At 41.9% G+C, this 23943-nt stretch overlaps 1 protein-coding gene across 1 annotated transcript in view; it reads left to right on the top strand.

Annotated features, from left to right (window-relative positions):
- The window catches only part of CHDH (choline dehydrogenase), a 71593-nt gene that overhangs the window by 39366 nt on the left and 8284 nt on the right, over positions 1-23943 (top strand). The window contains exons 2-5 of the mRNA XM_059075738.2: positions 10068-10826; positions 11466-11617; positions 12371-12500; positions 13436-13570. Coding sequence (XP_058931721.1) covers positions 10124-10826; positions 11466-11617; positions 12371-12500; positions 13436-13570 — 1120 coding nt within the window. The 5' untranslated portion in view covers positions 10068-10123. The remainder of the gene's footprint in view (positions 1-10067; positions 10827-11465; positions 11618-12370; positions 12501-13435; positions 13571-23943) is intronic.

The following is a 23943-nucleotide window of genomic DNA, read 5'->3' on the forward strand; positions in this document are numbered from 1 at the left end:
TGATCATATGGTTTTTTCCTTCAGTTTGTTAATATGGTTTATCACTTTGATTGATTTGCATATATTGACAGATCCTTGCATTCCTGGGATAAACCCCACTTGATAATGGTGTATGATCCTTTTCATGTGCTGTTAGATTCTGTTCGCTAGTGTTTTGTTGAGGATATTTGCATCTGTGTTCATCAGTGATATTGGCCTGCAGTTTTCTTTCTTTGTGACATCTTTGTCTGGTTTTGGTATCAGGGTGATAGTGACCTTGTAGAATGAGTTTGAGAGTGTTCCTACCTCAGCTATATTTTGGAAGAGTTTGAGAAGGATGGGTGTTAACTCTTCTCTAAATGTTTGATAGAATTTGCCTGTGAAGCCATCTGGTCCTGGGCTTTTGTTTGTTGGAATATTTTTAATCACAGTTTCAATTTCAGTGCTTGTGACTTGTCTGTTGATATTTTCTATTTATTCCTGGTTCAGTCTTGGAAGGTTGTGCTTTTCTAAGAATTTTTCCATTTCTTCCAGGTTGTCCATTTTATTGGTATATAGTTGCTTGTAGTAATCTCTCATGAACCTTTGTATTTCTGCAGTGTCAGTTGTTATTTCTCCTTTTTCTTTTCTAATTCTATTGATTTGAGTCTTGTCCCTTTTTTTTCTTCATGAGTCTGGCTAATGGTTTATCAAATTTGTTTATCTTCCTCAAAGAACCAGTTTTTAGTTTTATTGATATTTGCTATTGTTTCATTCATTTCTTCTTCTTCATTTAAATCTGATCTGATCTTTATGATTTCTTTCCTTCTTCTAACTTTAGGGGTTTTTTTTTTTTTTTCTTCTTTCTCTAATTGCTTTAGGTGTAAGGTTAGGTTGTTTATTTGAGATGTTCCTTGTTTCCTGAGGTAGATTTGTATTGCTGTAAACTTCCCTCTTAGAACTGCTTTTGGTGCATCCCATTGGTTTTGGGTCATACTGTTTTCATTGTCATTTGTTTCTAGCTGTTTTTTGATTTCCTCTTTGATTTCTTCAGTGATCTCTTAGTTATATAGTAGTGTATTGTTTAGCCTCCATGTGTTTCTGTTTTTTACAGACTTTTTCCTGTAATTGGTATCTAGTCTCATAGCGTTGTGGTAGGAAAAGATACCTGATACGATTTCAGTTTTCTTAAATATACCAAGGCTTGCTTTGTGACCCAAGATAAGATGTATCCTGGAGAATGTTCCATGAGCGCTTGTGAAGAAAGTGTAATCTGCTGTTTTTTTTGGATGGAATGTCCTATAAATATAAATTAAGTGCATCTTGTTTAATGTATCATTTAAAGCCTCTGTTTCCTTATCTATTTTCCTTTTGGATGATTTGTACATTGGTGATAGTGGGGTGTTAAAGTCCCCTACTATGATTGTGTTACTGTCGAGTTCCCCTTTCATGGCTGTTAGCATTTGCCTAATGTATTGAGGCACTCCTATGTTGGGTGCATAAATTTTTTTTTTTTTTTTTTTTTTTTTTTTTGTGGTATGCGGGCCTCTCACTGTTGTGGCCTCTCCCATTGCAGAGCACAGGCTCCGGATGTGCAGGCTCAGCAGCCATGTCTCACGGGCCTAGCCGCTCTGCGGCATGTGGGACCTTCCCGGACCAGGGCACGAACCCGTGTCCCCTGCATCGGCAGGTGGACTTTCAACCACTGCGCCACCAGGGAAGCCCGGGTGCATAAATTTTTACAATTGTTATATGTTCTTGGATTGATCCCTTGATCATTATGTAGTGTCCTTCTTTGTCTCTTGTAAGAGTCTTTATTTTAAAGTCTATTTTGTCTGAAATGAGAATTGCTACTCCAGCTTTCTTTTGATTTCCATTTGCATGGAATATCTTTTTCCATCCCCTCACTTTTAGTCTGTATGTGTCCCTAGGTATGAAGTGGGTTCCTTGTAGACAGCATATATATGGGTCTCGTTTTTGTATCTATTCAGCCAGTCTTTGTCTTTGGTTGGAGCATTTAATCCATTTACGTTTAAGGTAGTTATCAATATGTATGTGCCTATTACTGTTTTGTTAATTGTTTGCGGTTTGTTATTGTAGGTCTTTCCCTTCTCTTGTGTTTCCTGCCTAGAGAAGTTCCTTTAGCATTTGTTGTAAAGCTGCTTTGGTGGTGCTGATTTCTCTTAGTTTTTGCTTGTCTGTAAAGGTTTTAATTTCTCTGTCTAATCTGAATGAGATCCTTGCTGTGTAGAGTAATATTGGTTTTAGCTTTTTCCCTTTCATCACTTTAAACATGTCCTGCCACTCCCTTCTGGCTTGCAGAGTTTCTGCTGGAAGATCATCTGTTACCTTATGGGGATTCCCTTGTATGTTATTTGTTGTTTTTCCTTTCCTGATTTTACCTTTTTTTTGTATTTAATTTTTGATAGTTTGATTAATATTTGTCTTGGCATTTTTCTCTTTGGATTTATCCTGTATGGGACTCTCTGCACTTCCTGGATTTGATTGACTATTTCCTTACCCATATTAGGGAAGTTTTTAATTATAATCTCTTCAGATATTTTCTCATTCCCTTTCTTTTTCTCTTCTTCTTCTGGGACCCCTATTATTTGAATGTTGGTGCATTTAATGTCCCAGACGTCTCTGAGACTGTCCTCAATTCTTTTCTTTTTTTTTTCTTTATTCTGCTCTGTGGTAATTATTTCCACTATTTTATCTTCCAGGTCATTTATCCATTCTTTTGCCTCATTTATTCTGCTATTGGGTCTTCCCTGGTGGTGCACTGGTTGTGAGTCTGCCTGCCGATGCAGGGGACGTGGGTTCGTGGCCTGGTCTGGGATGATCCCACATGCCGCAGAGCGGATAAGCCCTTGAGCCATGGCTGCTGGTCCTGTGCATCCAGAGCCTGTGCCCTGCAACGGGAGAGGCCACAATGGTGAGAGGCCCACATATCACAAAAAAAAAAAAAAAAAAAAAAAAAAAAATGCTATTCTGCTATTGATTCCTTCTAGAGAATTTTAAATTTCATTTATTGTGTTGTTCATCATTGTTTGTTTGCTCTTTAGTTCTTCTAGGTCCTGAAGTTTTTTTTTTTACATTCCCTTTCTGATATTTCATTGTTAGTATAAAGAAATGTGGGGTGGGGAGGGATTGTTTGGGAGTGTGCGATTGACATTTACACACTGCTATATTTAAAATAGATAACCATCAAGGATCTACTGTTTAAAAAAATGCAAACAATTTCTGAATGTTAATCTTGTATCCTGCTAGTTTGCTGAATTCATTTATTAGATCTAGTAGTTTTTGTTGAAGTTCTTAGGGTTTTCTATATCTAGTATCATGTCATCTGCATATAATGTCAGTTTTACCTCTTTCTCTCCAATATGAATACGTTTTACTTACTTTTTTCTTTTCTGGTTGCTCTGGCTAAGACTTCCAATACTATGTTGAATAAAAGTGGTGAGAGTGGGCATCCTTGTTGTGTTCCAGATTTTAGCAGGAAGGGTTTCAGCTTTTCACCATTGAGTATTATATTGGCTGTGGGTTTGTCAGAAATGGCTTTTATTATGTTAAAATATGTTCTCTTTGTACCTACTTTGGTAACAGTTTTTATCATGACTGGATGTTGAATTTTGTCAAATGCTTTTCTGCATTTATTGAGATGGTCATGTGGTTTTTGACTTTTGTTTATGTGGTGTATTACATTGATTGATTTGCATATGTTGAACCACCCTGTTGAACTTGGGATGAATCCCACTTCATTGTGGTGTATGACCTTTTCTATGTGTTATTGGATTTGGTTTGCTAATATTTTGTTGAGGATTTTTGCATCTATATTCATCAAAGATATTGATCTGTAATTTTCTTTTTTGGTGGTATCTTTGTCTGGTCTTGGTATCAGGGTGATGGTGGCTTCATAGAATGTCTTTGGGAGTGTACCCTGCTGTTGAATCTTTTGGAACAGTTTGAGAAGGATCACTATAAGTTCTTCTTTGTATGTTTGGTAGAATTCGCCTGTGAAGCCATCTGGTCCTGGACTTTTGTTCGTAGGGAGTTGTTTTGTTTTGTTGTTTGTTTGTTTTTACAGATTCTATTTCATTTCTAGTGATCAGTCTGTTCAAATTAACTGTTTCTTCTTGATTTAATTTTCGTGGGCTGTTTGTTTCTAGAGAGTTGTCCATTTCTTCTTGGTTTTCAAATGTGTTGTCATATAATTGTTCATAGTATTCTCTTATGTTTTTTTTTTTTTTGTGGTACACGGGCCTCTCACTGCCGTGGCCTCTCCTGTTGCGGAGCACAGGCTCTGGACGCGCAGGCTCAGCGGCCACGGCTCAACGGGCCCAGCCGCTCCGCGGCATGTGGGATCTTCCCGGACCACGGCATGAACCCGCGTCCCCTGCATCGGCAGGCGGGCTCTCAACCACTGCGCCACCAGGGAAGCCCGGTTTTTTTTTTTAATTAAAAAAAATTTATTTGGCCACACCATGCATCTTGCAGGATCTTAATTCCCCAACCAGGGATCAAACTTGGGCCCACAGCAGTGAAAGTGCAAAGTCCTAATCACTGGACTGCCAGGGAATTCCCTCTCTTATGGTTTTTTTTTTTTCCCTGCAGTATCAGTTGAGATTTCTCCTTTTTCATTCTTATTTTGTTTATTTGGGTTCTCTCTCTTTTCTTCTGGTGAGCCTGACCAGAGGTTTGTCAATTTTGTTTACCCTTTTAAGGAACCAGCTCTTGATTTTATTGATTTTTTTTCTATTTTTTTAATCTCTATTTTATTTATTTTTTCCTGCATCTTTATTATTTCCTTCCTTTTGCTGACTTTAGGTTTTGTTTGTTCTTCTTTTTCGAATTCTTTTAGGTGGTATGTTAGGTTGTTTATTTGAGATTTTTCTTATTTTTTAAGGGAGGCCTGTATCACTATGAACTTCCCTCTAAGAACTGCTTTTGCTGCATCCCATAAATTTTGTACGATTGTCTTTTCATTGTCGTTTATCTCAAGGTATTTTTAAATTTTCTTTTTGATTTCCTTGTTGACCCATTGGTTTTTTAGTAGCATGGTGTTTGGTCTCCATGAAATTATTCTTTTCTCATTTCTTTTCCTGTGGTTGATTTCTAGTTTCATGCTCTTGTGGTCAGAGAAGATGGTTGAAATAATTTCTATACTCTTTAATTTGATGAGATTAGTTTTGTGACCTAGTGTGTGGTCAATCCTAGAGACTGTCCTATGTGCACTTGAAAAATGTGGGTTTTTTTTTTTTTTGATGTAATATCCTGAAAATATCAATTAAATCTGTTCTATTGTATCATTTAGGATCTCTGTTGCCTTATTGATTTTCTGTCTAGGAGATCTGTCCACTGGTGTGAGTGGGGTGTTAAAGTCTCTTATTGCATTCCCATCAGTTTCTCCCTTTATGTCTGTTAGTATTTATTTTATGTATTTGGGTGCTCCTATATTGGATGCATATATGTTGATGAGTGGAAAATCCTCTTCTTGTATTGATCCTTTCACCATTATATAGTGTCCTTCTTTATCTTTCTCTATGGCTTTTGTTTTAAAATCTACTTTGTCTGATATGAGTATTGCAACTCTCGCTTTCTTGTCATTTCCGTTTGCATGAAATATCTTTTTCCATCCTCTCAAATCTATGTGTGTCCTTTGCTGTAAGGTGTGTCTCTTGTAGGCAGCATATTGTAGGCTCTTGTTTTTTTAATCCAGTCTGCCACTCTACATCTTTTGATTGGAGGGTTCAGTCCATTGACATTTAAGGTAGTTATTGATATGTATGTTTATTGCCATTTTAAATCTTGTTTTCCAGTTGACTCTGTGTTTCATTTTTGTTTTTTTTTTCTTTTTGTGGTTTGATGATTGCCTTTTATTTTATACTTGTGTTCTCTTTTTGTTTTTTTTAAATCTATTGTATGTTTTTGATTTGTGGTTGCCCTGTTTTTCAAGTATGTTAATCTCTTCCTATATCTTCTTGCTTTAGACTTATAGTCATATAGGTTCAAACACATTCTTAAAAAAAAAAAACCAAAAACTGCATTTTCTTACTCTCCTTCCCCACATTTTATGATTTTGATGTCCTTTTTTACATTTTCATGTTTATCCTTTTGCTGTTCTTTTGTTTATCCTTGCTTTCAGAAATAGGTTTTTGTTTTTTTCTTTTTGATCTGTATACTGGCTAATTTAAGTGATTTACTTTCCAATTGTAATTTCTTTCTTTATATATCTTCTTGCTTCTTTTCTATCTAAAGAAGACCTTTCAATATTTTTTAGGTTAGGTTTAGTATTGCTGTATTCTTTTAGTTTTTGCTTGTCTGAAAAATTATTTATTCTCCTATTCTAAATGATAATCTTGCTGGGTAGAGTATTCTAGATTGCAGATTTTTCTCTTTTAAGACTTTGAAAATATTTTGCCACTCCCTTCTGGCCTGCACTGTTTCTGTAGAGAAATCAGCTGATAGCCTTATGGGGTTTCCCTTGTAATTAACTCTTTGTTTTCCTCTTCCTGCCTTTAGAATCCTCCCTTTGTCTTTAACTTTTGCCATTTTTATTATCATATGTCTTGGTGTAGGTCTGTTTGGGTTCATCTTGTTTGGGACCCTCTGTGCTTCCTGTACCTGGATATCGGTTTCCTTCTTTAGGTTTGGGAAGTTTTCAGCCATAATTTTTTCATATACATTTTCAATCCCCTTTTCTCTGTTTTCTCCTTCTTCAATCCCTATTATGTGTAGATTGGCATGCTATATGTTATCTTATATTGCTTTCTTTTTTTTTTTCATTTGGCTTTCTGTTTGCTGTTTTGATTGGGTAATTTCCATTATTCTGTCTTCCAGATCATTTATTCTTTCTTCTGCATTATGCATTCTGCTATTCATTGCCTTTAGCTCAGCTTTCATCTTAGCAAATGAATTTTCTAATTTTTCTTGGCTTCTCCTTATAGTTTCTAGTTCCTTTTTTACAGTAATCTGCATTTCTTTTGATAGCCTTTCTTAATTCCTTCAGTATTTTCATTTTCACCTCCTTTTTTTAAACATCTTTATTGGAGTATAATTGCTTTACAATGTTGTGTTAGTTCACCTCTTTTTTGAACTTGGTGTCTGTTAGACTGAAGAGGTCTGTTTCATTGTTTGTTCCTTCAGGGGAATTCTCTTGGTCTTTTAACTGGGAGTGGTTCCTCTGCTTCTTCATTTTGCTTGTATTTCTCTTACTCTGTGAGTTTAGGAGAAACAGTTATCCACTGTAGTCTTGGAGGGCTATTTATATGCGGGAGCATCCCTATGTAGCATGTGTGGGTTTAATATTTTTTTGGTGTGAGGGCTGTTTTGGGTTTGGATGCTTGCTGTCTGTTTCCTCAGTGTGTGCTGGCCATTATCCCCTTGACAGGGTGTGCAGGTGTGTGGCCCACGCAGGCTCCTGGGAAGGCAGGGGCAGTGTTTGGTGCCCAGTCAAGGGACCCTCAGTGGCAGCAACGGTCCACGCCCATCTCTAGAGTCCAAGGTGGCAACGGTGTCTCACACCTGCCCTCAGAGTTCCAGTAGGCGGTGCCCTAGATGGAGAAAGAAGCTCCTATGGCGGCCCTGCCCCTCTCTTTGCACGCCACCCAACAGTGGTGCCTTGCCTCTCTGGCGGGCCCAGGCTTCTTCCCATACTTCCTCAGTTGTGGTGAGCACACCCTGGCCCCCTCAGGCTGTCTTGACACAGCCAATCCCAGTCTTCTCCGTGGTCTGACCTCCGAAGCCCAAGCCTCAGCCCTCAGTCCCTGCCGCCAGTAAGGGGACTTAGCAGTGTGCAGAAACATTTCCTTTTTCACAGCTCCCTCCTGGGGGCACAGGTCTTACCCCAATTCCTTTCTCTCTCTCTCTCTCTCTCTCTCTTTTTTTTCTTTTGTCCTACTCACTGATGTGGAGCTTTTCTTGCTCTTTTGGAAGCCTGAGGTCTTTTGCCAACATTCAGTACGTATTCTGTGAGAAACGTTCCACATGTAGATGTATTTTTGATGTATTTGCGGGAGAAGGTGAGCTTCCTGTCCTACTCCCCCACCATCTAGATCTGATCCTGTATTGTAAGTTTTCTGATGAGAAGTTTGCAGCCACTCTTAAATTTATTCCTCTGTACATATGTTTTTTTTGGGGGGGGGGAGAGGCAGCTGCTTTGATGATTTTTTTCTGGGGTTTCTGCAATTTGACTGTGATGTACCTAGATGTGTTTCTCTTAGTATTGATCTTGCTGGGGACGCTCTAAGCTTCTTGAATCTGTGGTGTTTTTGTCTTGCATTAATATTGGGAAAGTCTTAGCAATTATCTCTTCAGATAGCTTTTCTCCCCTATTCTTTCTCTGTCCTTCTCCTCCTCTCTCCCCCTCTACGTTTTTTCCCTTTATCCCTTTCCTACTTCTGGGCCTCCAGTTGTCTATACTTTAGACAGTTTGATATCATCCCATACTCTCAGTTGCTCTTTTCTCTCTCTCTCCTTCTTTCATTTCTTCTTCTCTTTTTATTTCCCTTTCGATAATTTTTATTAACCTAATGTTCGGTTTCACTTATTCTTTTCTCTGCTATGTCCAGTCAAATTATTCATTTCTGGTAATTGAATTTTTTTTAAATTTTTAGCAGTTCTGTTTGTGCCTTTTTTAACAGTTGCCAACTTTTTGCTGAAATTGCCCATCTGTTCAACATGTCCACCTTTTCAACTAAATCTTTTAAGATGTTAAACTTGGTTATTTTAAAGTCTTTGTTTGATAGTTAACATCTGGATGGGTCCCCTTGGTCTGGTTCTGTTAACTACTTTTCTCTTTATAATAAGTCATTTCCTTTTCTTATTTCTGTATCTATTAATTTTTTTATTGAATGCGTGACCTTGTGTGTACCAGGATAGTAGGGACTGAGGTAAATAGCGTTTATGTATAGAAAAAGCCATGCCTTTTATTCTATCAGGCTGTTAGTGTGGAGTGTTGAGTCACCCCAGTTGGGAGTTGTGCCGTGGGCTGCAGCTGCCTTGTGCTAACATGAGGCCTGGAGCACTGGAAGGTTCTCAGAATTCCTGGTTCAGATTTAGCTTTTAGGAGGCCTTGCTGCCTCTTTCTCCTGTGCCTGCAGGAATGGGGGTGGGGTGGGGGGGGTGGAACCTTTCTCTCCACTCTCACCTCTTAGTCTGCCTCCAGTGATAGGCTGCTGCTGTTACTTGATATAGGCTCGTGGAAGGGGTCAAGGGATTTATCAGGGTTTTCCTGAGGTTTTCCAGTTCTCCTGTTGCAGCCTCAGTCTTGGGTGGGCCTTGTGTGCCTGAGTCTCATGCGTGGGGCTTTCTCAGAGGTTCCTGTGTCAGTGGAGGTCTTGATGGGATATCTTGGCTCTTTTCCACCTCTGTGCACTGAGCATGTTGGGATTAATATGAACATTGTTGGGAAAGGATCCTCCAGAAGTTATTGGTGTTTGTTAAAACTCCAGCACTCAACAGTGATCTTGAAAGATTGTAGCTCTGACCCCATCCCCTGCTGAAAAGCCCTCTCATGCACGCTGGGGCCCTTAGGTCAAAGGCTTTGAGCTCCTTAGTCTCCAGCCTCTCACCCTGACCTTCCTTTGGTTATTTATGTAAGTCTTGTCTGTCTCCCTAGTCCCAGACCATCAGTTTTGAGAGCAGATATCTTGTTTTCTGAGTATTGCTAGAGAGGAAATGGTGCCTGGCACGTGGTAGGGACTCAGCAACTGTCTTACTGTCTTGAACAGATGAGAAGTGAGGGTAAACCTGGAAAGCCCCTGCTTTCCAGCAGGTAGACTGCTGCCCAGCCTCCAGGTTCATGCACAGATGTCACAGGGAAGCCTTTCTGGGGACCTCACCACTCCACGTTTGGGGAGGAGACTTTGTCCTGTGCCCCCAGCCCTGTGCTTGTCGGTCCGTGCAGATCCCACAGGACTGATATTCTGCTTGCGCTTCCGCTCGCTTCTCCTGGTTCCCCAGGGCAATGACGTGCCAGCCAGGCCTGCCCCACCCAGCTCCCAGCAGGCACCTGGAGGGCCTGCATGGGCCCTTTGCTGCCCTAGCTTTGGGTTGATTCTGCAGTGCATGCTGAGTTCAACTTTTCAAAGCCTCTTTTTCTGTTTTAGGGAAAGTGAATCATCACATTCCCCTCCGTGGAAGTAAGAGGACTTGGGCCGGAAGCATGTGGTGCATCCTTCGAGGCTGGAGGCAAGGGAGCCTGGGCCCATGGGGAGCCCCGGGGCAGCAGTGGCCCCGGGGCATCCGTGCTCTGGCCAGCGAGCGCCCCCGGATTGGGGGTGAGTACAGCCACGTGGTGGTGGGTGCGGGCTCTGCTGGCTGCGTGCTGGCCAGCCGGCTCACGGAGGACCCCGACAAGCGAGTGCTGCTGCTGGAGGCCGGGCCCAAGGATGTGTACGCAGGCAGCAAGCGGCTCCTGTGGAAGATCCACATGCCCGCGGCCCTTGTGGCCAACCTGTGCGATGACAGGTACAACTGGTGCTACCACACAGAGCCACAGCCGGGCCTGGACGGCCGCGTGCTGTACTGGCCACGCGGCCGGGTCTGGGGCGGCTCGTCGTCGCTCAATGCCATGGTCTACGTTCGTGGGCACGCCGAGGACTACGAGCGCTGGCAGCGGGAGGGCGCGGTGGGCTGGGACTACGCGCACTGCCTGCCCTACTTCCGCAAGGCGCAGGCGCACGAGCTGGGCGCCGGGAGGTACCGCGGCGGCGACGGTCCCCTGCGGGTGTCCCGGGGCAAGAGCGGCCACCCGCTGCACCGCGCATTCCTGGAGGCGGCGCAGGAGGCTGGCTACCCCCTCACCGAGGACATGAACGGCTTCCAGCAAGAGGGCTTCGGCTGGATGGACATGACCGTCCACGAAGGTAGTGCGAGGCCTCCAATTCCCCGTCTCCCAGGTTCCTCCTTTAAAAACGAAACGCTGCTCTATCACAGTCCCGACCCTCCTGCCCCCACCTGTCATGGTCAGTAAGTGTAGACAGACTGGGGCTGGTTTGAGGTGGAGGGGATGTGACAGATTACACTGGCAACAGGCCACAGAATACCATTCAAAGCCAATGAGAAGCGACTCGGAGATGGTGACCCCTTGGGCATCCTCTGGTCCCTGTTGATGTGGAATGAAGAGGCAGCTCTCCGGCCACACAGCCCCAAGTTTTAAAGCCTTACAGATGGACATACTGAGGCACAGAGCAGTGACGGGCCTTGCAGCAGGGCAGAGGCAAGGCCCGGGTGGACCCAGGGCTCTCATTACCAGCCACTCCTGGTCTCTGGCCTCCTGTCAAGGGTGAGGGATGTTTTCCCACCTGCATCCAGGGGCCCCAGGTAGAGGTGGATGTCAGTTGGACAGGGTATTTTGGTCTCAGCCTTCCTTTGAAGGCAGAGCTTGCACAGTCAGGGGAAGGGCAAATTCCCTCGTTCTCCAGTCCTTCCCTACCTCCCCCTGCACGATAGGTGCCTAGGGAACAGGCTGGGGCTGTGACTGATCTCCTTGCTCTGTCCCGCAGGCAAGCGCTGGAGCACGGCCTGCGCGTACCTGCATCCGGCACTGAGCCGCCCCACCCTCACGGCTGAGACCCAGACATTTGTGAGCAGGGTGCTGTTTGAAGGTACCCGTGCAGTGGGTGTGGAGTACATCAAGAACGGGCAGAGCCACAGGGTGAGTGAATTACCACCACATGGGCAGCTCACACGGCCCGCAGGGAGTGGGCAGTGACCCCGTGGTCACGCTCAGTCAGTGTAGGTGGGCAGGAGTCATGTCCTCGCCTCCATCAACATGATGATAAGGAGTGAGCGGCCGGTGGCAACAGCCTGAAAGACTGTCCCCAGGAGGTGGTGGCATGGCAGAGGTGAGGAAGCCCGTCTAGCCACCTGCAAAGGGCCCATGGTGCCCAGGCATGAGTGCCCCCATGAACCTCTTTCTGCTATTGCCTTCCACACTTGTCCAGAAATTGATAGGTTTATATTAGAGGCTTTAAAAACCATACCTGTGATCACACTCCCTATTTCTGCACTGTGCTGTTTTCCACTTAGGAGCATGTGGGGATTGTTCTGCATCCCACGTGAAGATCTCGCTCACCGTGTGTTTTATTTAAACCGCTTGTTCGAGTGCCTGCTTTCATTGATCTCATTTAAGCTCTACAGTCCTGTTTCTAAGACCATCGTTACTGTCAGGCTGTTGCAGAATGTATCAGAGTATGAACCACACTTGATTTATCATCACACACGCCCACAGCTGCACGCGCGGGCTACTTTCACCTAGTGGCGCCCTGAGCATCCTCCTCCTTGCTCTGGAGCCTGTGAGCAGGATCCCCACCCACCATGTGGGTACGTCATGCCAAGGCCATATGCTTGGGGTTCTGACTGGCTTTTCTGGGAAAGTGTGACCTGCATGGCCCCTCGCCTCTTTCAGGCTTACGCCAGCAAGGAGGTGATTCTGAGTGGAGGTGCCATCAACTCTCCACAGCTGCTCATGTTGTCGGGCGTGGGCAATGCAGACGACCTCAAGCAACTGGGCATCCCGGTGGTGTGCCACCTTCCCGGTGAGCTCCCTTCCCCACTGCGCCCCAAAGATGTCCCTGTTAAATAAAAGTTTATTATATTTCATTAGCATGGAGTGGAGACGGGACAGGAGTCAGGGCTCCTCAGAACATTGTTCCCAGGAGCCTGAAGGTCCCCCATGCCTCGCTGAACTCCTTCCCCCAGCGAAACTCCAAGCTTTTGTGTTGTTTTCCTCCCTTCCCCAGACATCCCATCCCTCTCAGCAGCGAGGCACCTCTAGCAGGGAGCATCTGCCCATAAAGGAAGCTCAACAGGGCACCCCTGTGGCAAGAGGGGTCTGGGCCTTTGTGTTTTCCATCCTCAGGACACACCAGCTACCCTGACATGCTGTTCATGTTCAGGTGGTTCTCCCAGGTCTAACATTTATTTCATAGACTGTTTCTGATGCCCTTTGGAGACTGTCCCTGTCCCTCTTGCCCTCTCTTATAACTCAAGCTCCCAGAGCTTGAGGCTTTATCATAAGAGGTCTTTGAAAGTGCTGGTCCATGACAGTGACCTGCCCAGTGTCCCCTTGAGCTTGGATGGGCTCATGGTGGGTCTGCACAGCATGACAGGCCTGCTTCCCTCCTTCCCCAGGCCAGGGCTTAGGGTGCAGGGTCAGCCATTCCGGGACAGCTCACTGAGTGGTGCCAGCTGGAGGCGTGGGCGCTGCCCCGGTGGAGGGTGCTGCTTAGCAGGAAGGCACCTGGATGGTTACACGTGCTGCCCTGGGTGCGAGTGTCAAGAGCAGGCAGCTTTGGCAGCATCTGAGAGGGCCAGACATGGCTGGGAGTGAGGGAATGGAGTCCCTGGGAATGAGCAGGAGTTGGCCTGGCAGATAAGTGGGTGGAGGAAAAGTTTTCAAAACCAGGGGATGTTGAGAGGCCAGCTAAGCCCCTTTGGGAGACATTTTCCTAACCACTCCCTCTGGTTTCAGGAGTTGGCCAGAACCTTCAAGACCACCTGGAGATATACATCCAGCAGGCGTGCACCTCCCCCATCACCCTCTACTCAGCACAGAAGCCCTTGAGGAAGGTCCGGATTGGCCTGGAGTGGCTCTGGAAGTTCACAGGTGGGTGTGCTCATCCATGACTTTGGGAGAGGTGTTCTCTGGGCAGCACAACCTCCCTCCTGAGGTGCTTAGCCCAGGCTGTGGCTCCAGATTGCTGGTTCAAAGCTGAGCTATGCCATTTATTTCAGCTCTCTGGCCCTCAGTTTTCCCATCTGCAAAATGGGGATATGTAGTTCCTGTGTGGCAGGTTGGTGTGAGGACCAGACGCGATACACAGGGCTTGCCCGGGTGAGACTCTGCAGGCGCTGGGTGCTGCCCTTCCTGATGGATGGATAGGGATGGCCTCATCCTGGACACTGCCTGGGGCCCAAGGGGCCAGGAGAAAATGCAGAGAAAGGGCACTTGATGCTGGACTACAGCTTCTATTTCTCAGCATTTTCCATGCGGTTTCTAGCTGGGTCTCAGAGCACTGAGTTTGGCCAGGAAGTACTGCTTTGAAATCTTATTCACTCAGTATGCATTTCTTGCACACCTACCGTGTGCTGTGCTACATGGTGAGAAGTGCTAATAAGGCAGGTTTTCCTAGGGAGTTTTCGCTCTAGCGGAGACAATGGAAGGAAACTAAGTAAACATGCTAAGTTTTAAGTACAGTGAAGGAATAATTAGGATGTTAAACTAGAGAATGGTGGCAGGTGGTCTGTTAGGCAGGAAGAGTATGTGCAAAGGCCCCGGGGCTAGGCATTTGGTGTGCTTGAAGAACGAATTTGTTGGGCCAGGGAGACTGCAGCACCTTGAGGAGGAGGCGGTGCCGGTGTTGCCGGGCCTTCCAGGGCCGGAGAGTAAGCTCTTGTCTAACACTCGGAAAGGAACTGTCCGATGAGACACACGTACTGACAAAGCAAGAGACTTTATTGGAAAGGAACCCCAAGGCAGAGAGCCTGGGGGAACCCAGGAGAACTGCTCTGCCACATGCCTCGCAGGCTCAGGTTGTATGGTATTGGGTTAGTTTCTGGGTTGTCTCTGGCCAGTCATCTCTCTTGGCCCACCGTCTTACTCAGGGTCCCTCCTAGTGGTGCGTGCGTCTCTCAGCCAAGATGGATTCCAGCGAGAAGGACTCTGGGAGATTGGTCTTCTCCTCCCTCTTTTGCCCCTCCCGAATTCTCCTGGGAGATGTTAGCTTTACTGTTGAGACTTTTCGTTTTGATGCTAATGCCTCTCAAATTATGAAAATTATTAATATTACTGCCGTTAGTGAAATAAATGAGCCTATGGATGAGACAGTATTTCATGTTGTGTATGCATCTGGGTAGTCGGAATATTGTCATGGTATTCCAGATAGACCTAGGAAATGTTGTGGGAAGAAGGCTATATTTACAGCTACAAATATAATTACAAAGTGAATTTTTGCTCATGTTGAGTTGAATGTATAACCTGAGAGAATAGTGGGAATCAATGTACGAAGCCTCCCATAATAGTGGATACTGCTCCTGTTGATAATATGTAGTGGAAGTGTGTGACTACATAATATGTATCGTGAAGGACAATGTGTAGTGATGAGTTAGCTAGGACAATTCCTGTTAATGCAGCTACTGCAAAAAGGAAAATGAAGCCTAGGGCTCATATTATGGTGAGAGATCATTTGATATTACCTCCATGAAGGGTTGCTAGTCAACTAAATACTTTTACTCCAATAATTATAATGGCAATAATTATAATGGCTGATGTAAAATATGCTCGTGTGTCAACATCTGTACCTCCTGTAAACATACGGTGAGCTCATACAATGAATCCCAAAAATTCGATTGCTATTATGGCTCATACTTACGTATATATCCAAAAGGCTCTTATTTTTTTTCCTGAATAAAAATTTACAATATGTGAGATTATTCCAAATCCAGGTAAAATCAGAATATAGACTTCAGGTTGTCCGAAGAATCAGAATGGGTGTTGATATAAGATTGGATCACCCCCTCCTGCAGGGTCAGAAAAGGTTGTGTTTAGATTTTGGTCTGTTAATAGCATAGTAATCCTGGCTGTGCTAATACAGGTAATGATAATAGCAGCAATACAGCTGTAATTAAAACTGATCATTACAAATAATGGTGTTTGATGTTGGGGTATAGTGGGTGGCTTTATATTAATAATTGTAGCAATAAAATTACTAGCACCTAAAATTGAGGAGACACCTGCTAGATGTAGGGAAAAGATAGTAAGGTCTACTGAAGCTCCAGCATGAGCTAGGTTTCCAGCTAAGGATGGATATACAGTTCAGTCTGTACTGGCACTGGCTTCAACTATTGATGATGCAAGTAGTAGTAGGAAGGAGGGTGAAGTAATCAGAAGCTTGTATGGTTTATATGGGGAAAGGCTATGTCGGGTGCCCCAGCATTAGTGGGACTAGTCAGTTTCTGAAGCCTCCAATTGATATAAGCATAACTATAAAAAAATTATTACAAATGCATGGGCTGTTACAAGTACATTGTAAATCTGATCATCTCCTAGCAGTGTTCCAGGTTAGCCTAATTCAGCATGAATTAACAGGCTTAAGGCAGTGTCTACTATTCCAGCCCAAGCACCAAACAGTAAATATAAGGTACTGATATCTTTATGGTTAGTTAAGAATAGTCAGCTGTTTATGAATGTAGGTAAAATAGCTGAGTAAGCATTAGACTGTAAATCTAAAGACAGGGGTTGAGTCCTCTTTTTGCCAAGTGCTGTGGTGAATTTTACATATTGAATTGCAAATTCAGAGAAGCAGCTTCAATTCTGCTGGGGCTTCTGCTTTTTATTTTTTATTTTTTCTTGTAGCAGAAGTAGATTGAAGCCAGTTGACTAGGGTATTTAGGTGTTAACTAAAAGTTTCGTGGAAAATGTAATCCCACCAATCTAGTGAGGATTTAGCTTAAATTAAAGTGTTTGATTTGCATTCAATTGATGTAGGATATAGTCTTGCAATCCTTATTGAGCAGGAATTAAGTAACTTATACTTGCTTAGTGCTTTGAAGGCTCTTGGTCTGTGTAACCTAAATTCCTAGTCCAATACTGAAAGGATTGGTATAAGGGATAAGAGTATTGTGGATATTACAATTACTGTTGGTAGGAAAGTTGTTTTGTCAAATCAAATTGTCATTTTACTTTTGTATTATTTATAGAGGGAAATACAGTTAGTGCTGTAGAATACGTGAGTCGTATGTAGAAGTATAGATTGAGTAACGCTGTGATAGCTATTAGTGTGGGTAAAATAATAGTTATTTTTTGTTTTTTCTTGAACGAGTATGCATTTTGGCATAAATCCTGATAGTGGAGGAAGACCTCCTATTGATAATAGGGTGATGAGAATGAGGGTTGTAATAATGGGTATTTTATTTTGTGTGTGATAGTGTGGTGGTGACTGAGCTGTAAATGAATAGTATGAATATGGTAAGTGTTATTATGATATATATTAGTAGGTTTAGGATTGTTATAGTTGGGTTTTACAATGTAATGGCTGTTATTCACCCTGTGTGAGCAATTGATGAATAAGCTATAATTTTTCATTGTTGGGTTTGGTTTAGTTACCTCATCCTCCGATTATAATAGATGGTATGGATACGGATAATATTAGGTTTAGGCTAATGGATGGTGAGATTTGGTATAATACTGACAAGGGTGCAAGTTTTTGTCATGTTAATAAGATTAAGCATGCTGTTAATGAGATGCCTTGTGTAACTTCAAGTACTCAGAAGTGGAATGGAGATAGTCCTAGTTTTATGGTTAGGGCTATTGCTATTACTATAGATGCTGTTGGATTAAAGATTTTTGTAATAGTTCATTGGCTGGAGTATAATAGGTTAATGATAACGGCTATTATAAGTAATATGGATTCGGTAGCTTGTGTTAGAAAGTATTTAGTGGATGCTTCTATAGCTCATGCGGTAAACTTTTTTATTGTAATGGGAATAATGGCTAGTATATTTATTTCAAAACCGATTCAAATAAGTAGTCAGTGGGAGCTGGTTATTACAATTATGGTCCCTGAGATAATGGTTGTTAGGATGATGATAAAGATGATGGAGTTTAATAGTACGAGAAGGATATAAACCAACATTTTCGGGGCATGGGCCCAATAACTTATTTAACTGACCTTACTATATATTATGGTGTAATGTGGTAGCACGAAGAATTTTGAATTCTTAAGCATAGGTTCAGTTCCTATGATTCTAGAAATAAGAGCATTTAAACCTCTATAGCTTACTCTATCACAGTAACTTTTTTTTTTTTTGCGGTACGCGGGCCTCTCACTGTTGTGGCCTCTCCCATTGCGGAGCACAGGCTCCGGACGCGCAGGCTCAGCGGCCGTGGCTCACGGGCCCAGCCGCTCCATGTCACGTGGGATCTTCCTGGACCGGGGCACGAACCCGTGTCCCCCACATCGGCAGGCGGACTCTCAACCACAGCGCCACCAGGGAAGCCCCACAGTAACTCTTATCAGACATCTCTTATGTTTGTGGAGGAATGCTTGGTTTTTTTGTTTGTTTAAATTTATCTGTTTATTTATTTATGGCTGTGTTGGGTCTTCGTTTCTGTGCGAGGGCTTTGTCTAGTTGCGGCAAGTGGGGGCCACTCTTCATTGCGGTGCGCGGGCCTCTCACTATCGTGGCCTCTGTTGTTGCGGAGCACAGGCTCCAGATGCGCAGGCTCAGTAATTGTGGCTCACGGGCCCAGTTGCTCTGCGGCATGTGGGATCTTCCCAGACCAGGGCTCGAACCCGTGTCCCCTGCATTGGCAGGCAGATTCTCAACCACTGTGCCACCAGGGAAGCCCAGTGCTTGATGTTATAATAGGTAGTAAGACATGTCATATGTATATGGCTAGCATTAGTAGTCAGAAGTTTTTTCAAAGTAAATGTATTAGTTGATCGTATCAGAGTCAAGAGTAGGATGCCTGAATTCATAGCAAAGAAATTGTTAGTAATAGTGTTTTGATGATAAGGTTAATTTTGTATAGTTCTGGTATGTAGGGGTTATGGAACGCTCTTAGAAATAGGATTGTTGAGAAAATGTTTATTATGATAATGTTGGCGTATTCTGCTAAGAAAAATATGACAAATGGGCCTGCTGCATGTTCTATGTTGAAGCCTGATACGGGTTCAGATTCTCCTTATGTTAGGTCAAAGGGAGCTCGGTTAGTTTCTGCTCAAGTAGAAATAAATCATATTATAGCTAAGGGTCATGATGGGAAAATTTTTCATAAATGCTCTTGTGTTGTGATGGAGGTTGAGAGGGTAAAAGACCTGTTTCTTAAGAGGACTGATAAAAGAGTAATTGCTAGTGTTACTTCATATGAAATTGTTTGTGCTACTGCTTGTAGGGCTTCAATTAATGTGTATTTTGAGTTGGAAGCCCATCTGGATCATAAAATGGAGTATACATTTAGGCTTGATATAGCTAGCATAAATAATACTCCTAGATTTATATTATTAAGTGGGTAGGGGAATTCATATGTTTAGGGTTAGGGCTAGGGTTGGTGCAATGATAAATATGGAAATGGAGGAGGATGTAGCTGGTGGTAGTGGTTCTTTAGTGAATAATTAGACTGCATCAGCAATGGGCTGTAATAGGCCACATGGTCCTACGATATTTGGCCCTTTTTGAAGTTGCATATAACCTAAAATTTTTCATTCAATTAATGTTAGGAATGCTACGGCTAGAAGAATGGGGATAATAAATATTAAGATATTAATTATAAACATTTTGTTAAGGGAGATGATTTGAACCTCTGGTTATAAAGGTTTAAGTTTTATGCAATTACTGGGCTCTGCCACTGTAACAAACCCTGGTCTTGAGTAATATATTATATGTATTAATTAAATTAAGATTATATCATTAATTGGTTTTAAGGCACTTTTTAAAGTGGGCCTTATTTCTCTTGTCCTTTCATACTGGGAGAACTATATAATAGATAGAAACCGGTCTGAACTTAGATCATGTAGGACTTTAATCATTGAACAAACAAACCTTTAATAGCGGTTACAGCATTGGGGTGTCCTGATCCAACATCGAGGTCATAAACCCTATTGTTGATATGAACGCTAGAATAGGATTGAGCTGTTATCCCTAGGGTAACTTGTTGATCAATTTTTTGGATCAATTAGTGATGATATGTTTTGACTGGTAAGTCTAGACTTTAATCACTCAGAGCCTTTTTTGTGTTCCAAGGTCACCCCAACCAAAATTGTCAACCCATATAAAATTTTGTTATTCCTTGGTGGTTTAGTTAGTTTTTTTTTTTTTTTTTTTTTTTTCTTAATTAATTAAAGCTCCATAGGACCTTCTCTTCTTATTTTGTTATTCCCACCTCTTCACAGTAAGGTCAATTTCACTGATTGAAAGTGAGAGACAGTAAAACCCTCGTGTGGCCATTCGTACAAGTCCTTATTTAGAGAACAAATGATTATGCTACCTTTGCATGGTCAGGATACTGCAGCCATTTAACAGTTGTCACTGGCCAGGCAGTGCCTCTAATACTAGTTATGCTAGAGGTGATGTTTTTGGTAAACAGACAGGCTTTGCATTTGCCAAGTTCTTTTTTTATTTTTCTAAATCTTTCCTTGAGTGTCTGCCTGTGTTGGATTAACAGTGTTTAATAAATAACGTTGAGTTGTATATATTTACTGTTATCAGTATATTATTAGTTACTGATGTAAACTTATGCAAGGAGAAATACTTCTTGTTGCTCATAATAACCTTATTACCTCTGTCGGTCAATAGATTAGTCCAGTACAAATCTAGGAGTTGATTTGCTTGTTACTGGTATTAAAGTTATTGTTGAGCTTGAACACTTTGTTAATTGGTGGCTGCTTTTAAGCCAACTGTGGTGTTGTTTGTCTTTACTCTCTAGGTAAGATTGTATCCATTTCTAAAAAGCTGTACCTATTTAGGTAACATTGTAAAATACATTAAAATTCATAATTATTTTGGTAATTTTTAAAGAACTGAAATTCTTTTCCTGGACAACCAGCTATCACCAGGCTCATTAGGTTTGTCACCTCTACTTATACATCTTCTATTTTGCTACATAGATGAGTTTGTTCTAATAAACTGTTCATAAGTAGCTCATCTGGTTTCGCCATATTTAACTTAAGTTCTTTGTTAGATGTTCCCAAGTTAAATCATTATGCGAAAGGTACAAGGGGTAAACTTTGCTTTTTGTTACTTTTAATGCTTTTTTCCTCATTCCCTTACAGTACCTTCTCTATAGCGCCAGAGGATATTTTAAATTTCTATCTGCTATACTCTAAATGTTGAGTGCTAAATTTAGTCTGTTATATTAATAGATATGGGGAGAGATGTTGGGCTAGATTTAATTCAGAGTGTTCATAAATTATGAAATCTAGGTGTAAACTAGGTGCTTTATTTAAGCTACGCTTTGATTTCTCCAAGCTCACTTTCCAGTATGCTTGTTACGACTTGTCTCCTCTTGTATGATTAGTATTTGCTAACAGATTATAGGAAATTATTATAATACTTGACGAGGGTGACGGGCAGTGTGTGCGTGCTGCATGGCCTTATTCAATTAAGCACTCTATATTCTTAATTTACTACTAAATCCTCCTTTGCTTTTTAGTTTTCATAATTCGTGTGTGAGAAATATATTCTTGAAATAGAAAATGTGGCCCATTTCTTCCCATCCTGTAGGTTACACCTTGACCTAACGTTATTATGTATGACAATTATGCTTACTTTTATTCTTTTTTAGAGTTTGCTGAAAGATGGTGGTAATATAGACTGAATTAGCAAGGGTTGGTGAGGTTTATCGATAATAAAATAGGCTCCTCTGGAAGGGTGTGAAGCACAGCCCAGTCCTCTGAGTTTTAAGCTGTTGCTAGTAGAACTCTGGCAAATAATTTTGTTCTTGTAGTTATTTGGGTTTAGGGCTAAGCATAGTAGGCTATCTAATCCCAGTTTGGGTCTTAGCTGTCCTGTAGTCAGGAAATACTAAAGTCACCTTCATAGTCTATTTTAGTTATGGCTTTTTATGGCTTAGTTAAAATTTAGCTTCATTTTATATCACTCTTTAACACACTTTGCACCGAGTTTCTATTAATTTGGGTTCATTATATGAGCACAGTGGCTGGCAGAAAATTTACCAACCCTAGTTAATATAACTTAGTCGAACTTTCGTTTATGGCTTAATTTTTATCACTGCTGTTTCCCATGGGGTGTGGTTAAGCAAGGCATTAGTAGCTACTCATATTTGTGTGCTTGATGCCTGTTCATTTTAATCTTAATGATTTAGAGGGCATTCTCACTGGGGCACAGATGCTTACATGTGAATTTTATTAAAAATTAATAGAAAGGCTGGGACCAAACCTATGTGTTTACGGACTGGGTAAACTCATCTGGGCATTTTCAGTGCCTTGCTTTAGATTTTAAGCTACGCTAACAAGCTGTTTTTACATAGTGAAGTAATATGTATATGGTTGCTTTATGGTGGATTTAGTGTTAAAATTTTGATAAAAGTGGTTTATATAAATGGTAAATATCTAAGTAGTTGATTGGTATGGTTAGGGTTTATTTTCTAGGTCTATCTAATTCTGAGCATTCAGTTCATGTTTATTGAGTAGACAGCTAAGTTCCATGTATTTATGTTTTTGCCTTGTTTTGGGGGTTTGGCAAGGCATTATAGGCATGTAGAGCATGGGATTTAGTGGGGGGTAAAGAGGGTTTGCTAAACAGGTCATATCTGTTTACTGCATGTGTGTGTGTGTGTGTGTATGTACGTGTACGTGTGTGTATGTGTGTCCATAATTTCCTTATGGCCTGTAACCATTGATTGAATAACACTTTATGGTTGATGATTTTGGTAAATAATATTCAATTAAAGTCCAGCTACAATTTATTTGACTGTGTTAAGGCCTCAGATGGCCATAGCTGAGTCACAGCATCCCTTTAAAAATTAAAAATTAGCAAATGCATGAAATCACAGTTATGTGTAAGCATGGGCTGATTAGTCGTTGGTCCGACGAGATGTCTTATTTAAGAGGAAAGAGTGGGCTCTTTCAGGTGAGATGGCCCTGAAGTGAAAACCACTTGTCTGATAAAGTTCATTAGTAGAAACCGCCACAAGTTATGGGCCCGGAGCGAGAAGAGGGACACCCCAAGCGGGTTGATGGTTTCACACAGCCTGCTGGTTACCTTGTGGTCTGTTGGATATGGTACACCCGTTGACTAGAATTGATTTGACTTAATATGCTATGTACTGTCACTAAGATAATGTACATGCTTATAAGCATGGGGTAAATAATTAATGTACGATTGTACATATAATGTACTGTGTACTGTCAGTAAGATAATGTACATGCTTGTAAGCATGGGGTAAATAATGCACATTATACATATAATGCATTATGTACGATATGGTATTAGGTACATATTAATGTGGTAGTGCATATATGCATGAAGTACATAGTAGTTTATGGTAAAAAGAGGTTATTTTAATACTGACATGGTACTTAATAATCTTGTAAATGTGCCATAACAAAGTTTTAGGGAACGGTTTAAGTAGAATTTCAGTTTTGGGTGCTGATGGTGGATCTGGAGCTTCTTCCTTGAGTCTTAGGGAGGGAGGGAGTGTTATTCTCCTTTTCTGGTTTACAAGACCAGGGTAATAGATACACTACAAACACTCTTCATTTCAGGAGATTATTTTCAGTGATGCTAGTTACTGACATTAGTACCTGAATTAAAAAGAAATATAAAATAGATGCTGGTTGTCCGATAGTAATGAAGGGGTATTCCACGGGTTGTCCTCCAATTCATGTTAGTGTTAATAGGTCTGCTACTAGTACTCAAAATAGGCATTGGCTGAGAGATCGAAATATTATGCTTTAGAGGTCAAAATGTTATGCTTCGTTGTCTAGATGTATGGAGCATTAGGGCCAGTATTCCTCCTAGTTTATTGGGGATTGATCACAGGATTGCATATGCAAATAGGAGGTACCAGTCTGGCTTGATATGGGTGGTGTTTTGAGAGGGTTTGCTGGGGTGTAGTTATCAGGGTCTCTTAATAAATCGGGTGAAAATACCACTAACATTATTAGTACTAGAACTAGTAATAAGGCACCTAGATGTCTTTGATTGTATAGTACGGGTGAAATGGAATTTTGTTACTTCAGATGAGATTCCTGTGGGGTTATTAGATCCTGTTTTGTGAAGGAATAGTAAAGGGACAGTTGTTAGTGCTGCAATAATGAATGGGAGAATAAAATGGAAAGCAAAGAAGCATGTAAGAGTTGCTTTATCTACTGGAAAGCCACCTCAGATTCATTTGACAAGGCTTGTGCTGATATATGGAATTGCTGAGAGGAGATTAGTAATAACTGTTGCCCCTCAGAATATTTGTTCTCAAGGTAAGACAGAGCCTATAAATACTGTGGCTATGACTGTAAATAA

Source organism: Kogia breviceps, chromosome 10, assembly GCF_026419965.1.
Source record: "Kogia breviceps isolate mKogBre1 chromosome 10, mKogBre1 haplotype 1, whole genome shotgun sequence".
In the NCBI taxonomy this organism is placed as follows: domain Eukaryota; kingdom Metazoa; phylum Chordata; class Mammalia; order Artiodactyla; family Physeteridae; genus Kogia; species Kogia breviceps.